We start from the raw sequence: 9,979 nt of genomic DNA, 5'->3' as shown, positions 1-9,979 counted from the left end.
AGAGACGTTCTGCATGGCTCATGGGTGTGTCACACCTGGGTCTGATGTGATGGACCAGCAAGGCAAAGGAAGTCGAAAACAAGTTCCAAGATTCAAGGTTCAAAGGGGTTGATCAAAGGCAGTCCGAGAGAGAGTGTTCCAAGGTCGAGGAGCCGGGGGAAACAAGGCGGGGATCCAAGAGGCAGAAATCCAAGGAGCAGGCAAGACAAGTCCGTTGAGCAGTCCGAGGTCGCAAGGTCCGTGATCAAAAAAGGTAAACCAGAAGCGCTAAACAATCCTCAAGAGATCAGCTGTGAAGTGCTGCACCCGTGTTGTCAGGATGCTTTTGAACTCGTTAGACAGTCACGTGATGTGTCCCATGGACGTGCGAGGCGTGACGTGATCACGTGGTCACGAGATCCCGGATGTTCGGGGTTGCTGTGGGAGTCTCCGTGGGCGTGGCCAGCCGTGAGAGCGCTTCCATGGCAACTGCCAGCGAAACGAAGGACGGTAGACGCCGGGGCTGCAGGCTGGTGTCCTCCCATGCTGGGCGAACTGCCGGTTCACTCTGTGTGCAGGGATTGCTCTTGCGGGTAGGTGTGGTGCGGGGCGTGTGATCGTGTGATTCCTGGTAGGGCGAGCAACGGGAGACGTGACAACAGGGTCCCATGTGTACATCAAGAGCTCTTCTTATATGCAATTCTGTCACCTTCTTGAAGGGACTTGGTAAGGGTTGTAATGCTCCTTGCTCTATTTTATAAAATGTTCAATACAACTTTTTAAACCATTTGCTTGACAGGCAGTCATTTCAAAATGCATTAATATTACTTTGTTGTGCACTAATAACCAGCCCTGGCCAATGGGCTGGCTCTCGTCGGTCCGAGATATGGCATCAGATGTTTAGCTGTATCTTGGGACCTGGCCTGCATGATAATCATCCCTGCACCCCCTCCCCAGGTCACTGAGATGTGATTGACCCTCTGCAAACCTGGGGCCTCGCTGATAGAATTTGCTATGCGCTGCATAAAGCAGATTAGTTCACCGAGCCCCCAGCTTCGCTGATGTACAAAGACACATCGGGCTCAGTGATCTAATCTGCTCTGTGCAAGCGCACACAGAGTAGATTACATTACCGAGTCCCCAGCTTTGCATGTAGCCCCCAGCTTGCCCTAGGAACACACGCAAAGCTGGGGTTTCGGTGATCGTGCCTTTTTCTTGAAATTGATTCTGGTATTTGTAGTCTCTCAAGATGGGGGTGTTATGGGGCCGGGGAGGTCATCTCCATCGTGTTGATGGTGCCCAGGGAGGCCCTGCAGGGCCATGACGCAGTCGGCAAAGCCAGGGTTGGTCTCTTTACAACTGCCAAGCGGTAAACCGCTGAGCCCTTTTATTGACTTGGTCACCGGCACATGTGACCTTGCGCACGTGACTCAGCGTGTACCTCGTAGTTTCATGCTGAGGTCACAACATCCCATGCCTTGTTTGAGGTAGTGCACCCCTCCGTCTGAGGGGAGTGCTGAAAGTCCATGCGGTGGCATAGGCTCCCTGCTCGCCATTCCCCAGGCAGGAGTAATACTCTGATATGGTGGCATGGGCCACTAGTCTCCCCCATGCAGGAGTTTCTCTCACTGTGGCAGCCACGCTGCCCTACTCCCCCAGACAGGTGTACCAAAATTCATTGTAGCAGTGTGGGCGCCTGCTCTCTCCACTGTCAATGTGGCAGAATTGGCCGCTTGCTGTCTCCCAGACAGGAACATTGTTCCCTGGATGGAGCAGCAGTAGCTGCTCTTCTCCACCGGGCATGAGGAATGTCCACTCCTAATGCATGTGGCAGCCCTTGCGCCGCCTATTAATCTCCACCAGGCAGGAGCTTAACTCTCTCCCCCAACCAGGAGAAGTGTACCTTTCTTTTTTCTGCAGTGTGACGGAGGTTGCGCCCTCCTTGAGGCAGTAGCTCCGCTCGCTTCAGTGCGGTGGCGAGCACGCCTCTTACACTGCCCCAGGCAGCAAGTCACATGCCCGGCTAGGCGGCACTGCGCCGCACGGCGGCATCTTCTTTCCCCCATGCCGGAAGAATGTATTTGTTGTTTTGTTTGGAGATGGCAGCGAACGCGCCGCCGTCACTCCCCCCTAGGCGTGAGTGTTCAATCATGTGGCAGCAGTCCTTGCCACTCCGCTGCTCTCCCATGTGGTGCACCCGCTCCTCGATGCAGGGCGGACTGATATTTCTTAAGGTCTCTGTTGTAGCGGGACCCTGGGGGGGGCTGAGCGCCTGCAGAGGACAGGGCCGCACTGGGCATGGCCAAGCTCCCCCAGCAGGGCGCAAGGACACTGTGTCCTTTCCTGTTTCCCTTTCGTTTTATTTATTTTGCTTGGAGTAACCGACCGGCTGCGTGTGGCCGGAGACTGCATCGCCAGATGTTATGGCCTTACCCATCGGCAGGGGAGTTGCTAGGTTTGGAAAAGACCCGGGGCTAAGCTGATGTCGGAACTGTTGGGACTGGGGGCTAGCTAGTCTTTTGGCTGTAGCTCCTGAGATTCTATCCGGGGCTACAACCAAAAGATCAGGGGCTATAGCCCCCCCCTAGCAACGCCCCTGCCCATCAGGTTGATGGTGCCCTGCAGTGCAGGGCGGCCCACGACACAGCCAGCAGAGCCGGGCTGCAATAAGACACAGAGAACCAGCGTTATTGTCTTTGCAACTGCCGAGGGGGAAACCGCTCGGCCCTTTTATTGACTTGGTCACCGGCACATGTGACCTTGCGCACGTGACTCAGCACACACCTCGTGGGGTACCTACTGAGGTCACAACAGGGGAGGGTCACAATTGTACACAGTTTGCCTAAAATAATTCTATGTTCATAAAAGATGGCCTGAAAAGTACACAAGGCGGGAGACTCACGATTTTTCATTGATTAATCTGGCTATTTTTTACAGTCTCCCGCCTAAAATAATAACCCCAATGCCATTGTATGGGAAAAATACATTTTCCCGATTGCTGTGGTGAAATCTCCCTCTCAGGGACTCCCCAATGTTGGCATGTCTGAGTATATACAAATCCGTTTGTGTGTACTTTTCAAGCCATCTTTTTTTTTTATATATATAAAAGAAAGTTAGCTTTATTTGTTACAGGGAAGTTATGGAAAGAGGGAAGGAGCACAAGGTAGAAACATCTTTATCCATCTCTCTCCCATCCTGTGTGTGTCCCTTTTCAAGCCATCTTTTATAAAGCACCGCATTGTTGAAAGGCAAACAAGGGGTGAGGAGGGGAGATGATGAGTGCAGGTGAGTTGTGAATGTGCACAAGATGTCATTTGGCAAGAGTTCTTGCAATCCTGGAGACTGCACCGTATCAAATGATGTCACCACAAAGCGATTTTAAAGTGGCAATGATAAAATAAAGAAGCAGAATGAAAGAACGTAAACTATTATTTTGAACATTTTCTTTGAGCGGAGTTCAACTGCTAGCTCCGCCCCCTCGGAACTCCGCCCCTACCCTGGCCCTAGTGGTAGTCCCACCTTCACATTTTTTCCATTTCCACCAGTGCTTATAACTACGGGAAAAGGGTGAAGTTCCAAAGTTGTACAGCATTACAGGGGGCCACCGTTTTGCCAGAATGAATCTGTTTCCGTATCGAAATAAAGACAATGTTGCAACGGGGTCTGTGTGGAAGCCTCTCTAGTGTTGCTACACCCAACATGGCCCCCCGTTCCGTTCTTCATAACACGCTCGACGTTCTGTTGAAGTGATTGTTGGCGACACTCTATGCCACTAATAGATAGAGCGCCACCGTGCAGGCCTGTCGACACTGTAGTACTGTTGGCTAATGCCTTGTAAAACTCTATGGTCCTCCCGCAAAGAGTCGTCAGACGCTCTAGCGCTGCCTTCTCCAGACTCTATGGCAATAACACAAGAAGCTGGCGGACGCTCGAGCTTCTTCCCAAAGAGATGCTACTGCTGCCACTGGATGGCACTGTGCTGGTAGTTGCTAGGCTACTCACTGTTCGTGTGCTGTACTTTGCTTTCAGAAGCCGCTCTTGCCACTGGCCTTCTCGTCATCTCCGAGGCATTTCCTGAAGGCTGCTGTGCAAGGAGGGAGCGCGGTTTGTTTCGTTGTGCCCGTCTCTATTTTTAAAGATTCCCGACAAGAACACGTACTCTTCCCAGTCATGGATCCAGTACTTGAGAAGCAGTAGCGCCACACCGTCCAGTATTTTTTTTAATCCCGTGAGAGGAGGTGAACCCTTCTTAATACCAACCCCTTCACCACTTTCCTCTCTCTAGGGACCTCCCACTTCCATTTCCCTCTCCCAGGATCTTCAATGCCCCAACTCTTTTATAACCGTTTTTCTAGGACATTTTTCACTCGAGCCCTCCCACCCATGTCTGGTCCCTGACTCGGAATCTGTTGTTCAAGGAGCTGCAAACGCACAAGCCATGGAATTTGCTGGGGACCATTTGCCCAGGATGAACTGGGAAAGCCGGACTCTCTCAGATGAATGGCGTAAATTCAAGCAGCATGCTGAGCTACTTTTCCACGGGCCTTTGCGCTCCGCAAAGGAGGATGAGAAATGCTGCTACCTTCTCATCTGGGTGGGCGAGAAGGGACGCGACATATTCAATACATGGACAGACATGCATCCCCAGGAACGAGATAGGCTGGAAGCCTACTTCACTCGTTTTGATGAATGGGTAACTGCTAAAGTGAATCCCATATTTGCTCGCACCAAGTTCTATGAGAGGCGCCAGAGCCCAGGTGAACCCTTGGATCAGTACCTGTCGGATGTGAGCCTGCTCGCACAAGACTGTGGCTTTGCGAACACAGAGGAGATGGTCCGGGACCGACTGGTGTGTGGAATCTACCTGCAGGAAGTGCGGCGAAAACTAATAAGTGAGGGTGCAGAACTCAGTTTGACTCGAGCACTGGAGATCGCAAGGATCTGCGAGATTACACAAGGACGCTTGGAGGATGTTTACCGTGCAAGTCCCTTCTTTGATTACAAACCACCTTGGCTGAAGCGCAGGGCACTTGAAAGGGCAGCCGAGGAGATGGTCACTCCGTCCGAGAGCTGTGATGAAAGTGGGAGCTCGCATGAGACTGAGGAGACACAGGTAGGTCCTATTCATCAGCGACAGAACATGCATTTCCTACCTTTGCAAGACCACTCAGTTGGAGGACTACAAAGATGAGCGACGGACAGCAGAAAGTTCTGTGTAACTGGAAAATCATTTAGAGGTTTCTCTTTCCATAGTGCTGTAGATCATCGTGAGGGCGTTTTGAATAAGACCAATTTATGCTCCATCTCTTATGTGCCGTCTGTGATGGTTTCCCCACAACCATGTAGGGATAGATTAATCCGGTGAGTGTGCTATACATGGGATACTAAAAGTTATACATCCATACAGAAAGGTTTCTATAGTGGAGTGGCCTACAACCTTTGGCTCTCCAGATGTTTTGGACTACAACACAAAAGCTAGCCTAGTCAATGTTTGGTGACAATGTAAGTTGTAGCGGGTTATCATTGTAGAATGCTAAAGTTGCGTTATGGTCGCACGAGCAATCTGTTATTTATCTAGCACTTAAACCAAAAAGTGTTCCCTTAGAATGTAGCATATGTGCTAAAGTCCCAGACTCTGCTGCATTTCTTTTCAACGCACTCTGAAGAGTCCTAACCAACTGAGCACAATCCAGATGTTCAATATGAGCACATGGCGCTGCATTATGAGGTGGCAGGACAAAAGCACCAGGGGATGCAATGCCCCTAAATTGCAAGAAGCACCCACATCTGTCATGTATTGTATTGGGCGCAGAAGCAGTGTTTTAATTCGTTTCTTGAAACTTGCTTTGTGTTCCTGCAAATGCCAAAGGACCTTGATTGAAAACATTGTTTACTGTGCACTTACACAGAAAATGATCAATCCGAAATCCATACTTTAATTTAAAAACGGTGTTATCTTTTTATGGTGCTGCAGTGCCTTGGGCTGAGATGGTTGCCCTCACCCCAGATGTAGTTTCCAATTTAAAATGTACCCCATCCTGTTTCTTAATCCTGAGGTGGGCATTCTACTCACTATGGTTAAAGTGAGGAATGTATAATCTTCCTAGGCCAGAGCATAACTCTGCCATTCCAGTTTTCCGTATTTGTTGCCTCACACGTATGAATCCATGAGCATGAAGTATGTTATTTTTTCTTTTTTAAAAACCTGTGCATGCCCCCTAGTGTACCAGCGGGAGCTTTAGCTTGATTGAGCATCTGAAAAAACGTTTCTGCATAGCCACTTAGCGATTGGTAATCATCATTTAGCTCTGCTCCCAGCTGCACACTGGTCTTTTTTTTCCCTTAATTTATTTTTTGATGTAAAACCAATCTTTGCTCTCGTGCAATTTTACGTTACTTGTTCAATTGGTGGCAATCGTCCAATCCTGACTTACATTTCTTTGTCTGCTTTTTGTCTCTTGGGCGGCTGCTTTTTTTTTTCCAGCTGTAACTACTTTTTTCTTTTTCCTAGCTCAGAAAGCTGTGTATGGACGTTTTACTTGCATTGATAGGCCTTTAATTTAATCTTGTGTATCCTGAACTCAAGACCTTTTTAAAAAGCTCATCTTATGTAACTCTTTGTTCCATAATTTTGACATTTGGGAATCGGCATCTGTGAATAGACGTACCTTAGTTGAGGATATTCTTGTATCTGTCCAAATTGAACTATTTGGACCTGCATTTTGGATGTTGCCCTATATCATTTTAATCTTTCTGCATTTGCCAATGATGTCGTGTTTATAAAGCCTACCAGCAGATTCTTGTCCATTGACAAGTGGGAATTTCACTATCCAACTCAAGTTATCCATCTGACTATCTTATAAAAAAAAAGTCATTTTCAGCTGGGCCGCATTCCATATCGAGCCTTGTACTCGGTTATGCCCATTTCAAGGCCTCCCCCTCTCCTTTATAGATCACCTCATTATTTAACTGTAGACATTTATTTTCTCAATCCTGGATTGGTCCAGTACTATCCTTCAAAACAAATCGTCTAGGGTGTCTAAATGCTGGAACCATATTCAGTTTTTAGCACGAGCAAAATCAGATCTCTCCTCCTAGTTCTTGACTGTCAGAAAAAAACGAGTTTAGAGTTTATCTTCATTGGGGTAACATAGGTATCTTGAAACATATATGGGGTTGAGTGGTATTCAATGACACAAGATGGCACGGAAGTGTCTGTTTGGGGTGGATTTCTTTTTTTTGTTCTGTCACTCCCTCCCACACACACAATCTTTTTTTGTTCTATTAATTTTGGCTTAGAAACTTTTTTTTCAGTTTAAATTTTAGTCAGGGTGAACATTCCAATGATGATCAACTTTGTCCATTACCCAGTCATTAGTACAGACTGCCCTTTTAATTGACGGGTCCAAAGTGACTTCTCAGAAATATGATATCCAAATATTTTAGTTATTTTCTGCCTTAGTTATGCAAACTGTATGATCTTGTTTCCTTTGTCATGTGCATCTTTGAGATAATGATTAATGTTATGGATCAGTTACTCACAATAGGCTTATCTGCCTCTTTTCTTGAAAATCCAGGCATATTTTTTTCCACTGTTTGCATTTGCTGAATAATTAGCTTTACTTGAAGTGTTTTGAAGTATTGTACAATTCAACTGCAAATTTTATCTGACTACCAATTTCCTTTCAGCGTTAGTGTAACAGTTTGTGTATTCGATTTCTAACAATCTTTGATTTGTGCTCTTTTCTCCATTGTATTTTTTGTAGATAGTTTTCCTTTATTCACTGGTGATTGACTTTCTCCTTTTTATATACTACTTCCTAAAAGAGCATAATCTCCCATGCAATTTTAAATTGGATAATTAAATGTTGAACAAGAGATAGTATTCTACTCCTAATTCTGCTCCTTTTTTCTTAACACCCTAAATGATTTACTATCTGTAAATGTCCTTGTTCTGTGAGCTAATAAACGATGACGTTTATTGCTGCGTTCTCACTGCAACAACTGATTAACTTACTTTTTGCATACTGATTAGGTATTGTATGTACCGGAAGTCCTAGTCCAAAGAAGGACTTGTATGTAAAGAAAAAATATAAAATGCTATATGAATTCCAATTAGAACCCACCTCTGATTTCCATTAGGCAGAAGACTGGGGGTGGGGAAAAATGCACCAGCTGACCGGCTTTCACAATGTTAGTGCATTACCATGCTTTAATTGCCTTTTTTTAAAAAAAAAAGTGTACTCTTCCAATTTCTGTTGACCTCGTAAGTCATAAATCCCATTCTAGATTTTAAAACCGTTGAACCTCATGGAAGAGATGGGCATGGTCTTATAATTTTTTTGTTTTTTTAATGTAATTTTTTTGCATACATGAGTACCAGATTTTGTGTAAAACATTTTGGTTAGTTTCTATATTCTTTTAAAGAGATCAATATATCAATTTATAATATATTCTTTATATCTTGAGGCTAGAGATAAATTATGAAGATTTCAATATGAAAACTAGTCTAAAAATTATTTTTACTACCCTACATAAGTATGATTCCTGCAGAAATGTGAATAATTTCTGGGTATACGGAGTGATTGTCTGGTGTCTGTGATTTTGCCTCTTTATAAAATCTAAATTTTGTACATTTATATAAGGAATGTGAAAGGTAACGTTGGCTTGACGTGAGGATTCATTTTTGGGTGATGCATAATGCATCAGCCAGCCACTCTTTTCTCTGATAACTTTCAATGCTGGCTTTTACTTTTTAGTGCAATTGAACTACAATTTGCTGCTACTTCTTAATGAGCGAGCCTTTCGTTGGAGTGCACACATATACAGTGTACTTCTGTTTGGGAACACATGACTCTGTTTACTTACTGCTCAGTCATTGTGGCACAACGCAGATTTTCAATGCTTTTTACTAAACCTAAAAATGCGTCAAGTTGGCCAACTATTTGTCTTTTTAAAAAACAACACTAATGATGCAGTGTTCGAACTTCTAGTCAAGGTCTGAAACAAAAGCAATTAAAATCTCCCTTCTGCAATTAACATTACACAAAATGTGCCCTCCTGACCCACATAATTTAAAGTGGGTCTAGAGGCAACACATCTGCCTATTTTACCTTTTTTTCTGATTGTGTCAGGGTCTCCCTGATTTGTGCAGTTGCTTTTTCTTTCCTCTGGCTTCCCGCCCTTTAATTCTCTCAGGGCCTCCCAAATTCACCATTGCGCTTGTGGGGGTCCTTGACCCCTGTCAGCCTGTCTTGTGGTCTTCACCCTATTCTATGGAGACGCTGCCACAGTGGTCGGAGGAAGAAATTGTTGAAATTGAGTACGGAAAATAAGAAACAATTTCCTTCCCTGCAAGGCTACTGAAATAAGACAATTCTGGTTGAACCTGGGTTAGAAGATTAAGGATCAAGGAAAAACAAATCTTTGTCCTGACTGTGATGCTGGAAATGCATTTTGTAGGGGCAGGGCCTCCATGTCCTTGACCTGTATTCCCTTATGTGTGTTCTGTGTTTTCTGCACAGGAGTCCACGTGGGACTCCTGGAAGTGCAGCTCCTCCTCTTTTTGGTTGTGGTGAACAGAGTCCCTTAGGATAACCTTATGGCACCCAGGGGTGGGGTACAACCCTGTACCCCTAGTGTATGTTTTTGGGCACCTGTGTGTGGCCCACATATCGGGGTATGGGCTGGTGGCAGCTCCATGATGAATTTGACAGGTGCTCTGAGTATCCTCCATTTTGGGATACTGAGGCCCTGCCATAGGAATCAGTGGATTCCTGATAGAAGGCAGGATGGGCCCCTGTGACCTCTTGGTTTCTATTACTTGTTATTGTTTTCCCAAAGTCCTGGGAAGCCCTGACTCTGTCCCTTCCCCCGACTGGCTGTTGGGTAAAAGAACCATATATGGTATTTTGGGGGAAGTCCAGGCCAGACTGGCTGGAGACTTCCCAGTGACTTTATGTTGTGGGTACACCCTTGGGGAGGGACCTTTGGAACGGAG

General features: G+C 45.8%; 1 protein-coding gene across 1 annotated transcript in view; it reads left to right on the top strand.

Moving 5' to 3' along the window:
- The first annotated feature begins 4,049 nt into the window (after nucleotides 1-4,049).
- Nucleotides 4,050-9,979, top strand: part of LOC138567554 (zinc finger protein 84-like) — a 440,340-nt gene continuing 434,410 nt past the window's right edge. Inside the window, exon 1 of the mRNA XM_069645888.1 lies at nucleotides 4,050-5,092. Coding sequence (XP_069501989.1) covers nucleotides 4,418-5,092 — 675 coding nt within the window. The 5' untranslated portion in view covers nucleotides 4,050-4,417. The remainder of the gene's footprint in view (nucleotides 5,093-9,979) is intronic.

The sequence above is a fragment of the Ambystoma mexicanum genome, chromosome 2p (genome assembly GCF_040938575.1).
Source record: "Ambystoma mexicanum isolate Mex_15411 chromosome 2p, UKY_AmexF1_1, whole genome shotgun sequence".
In the NCBI taxonomy this organism is placed as follows: Eukaryota; Metazoa; Chordata; class Amphibia; order Caudata; family Ambystomatidae; genus Ambystoma; species Ambystoma mexicanum.
The sequence above is the reverse complement of the archived record's forward strand: the minus strand, read 5'-3'. Positions and strand labels throughout refer to the sequence as shown.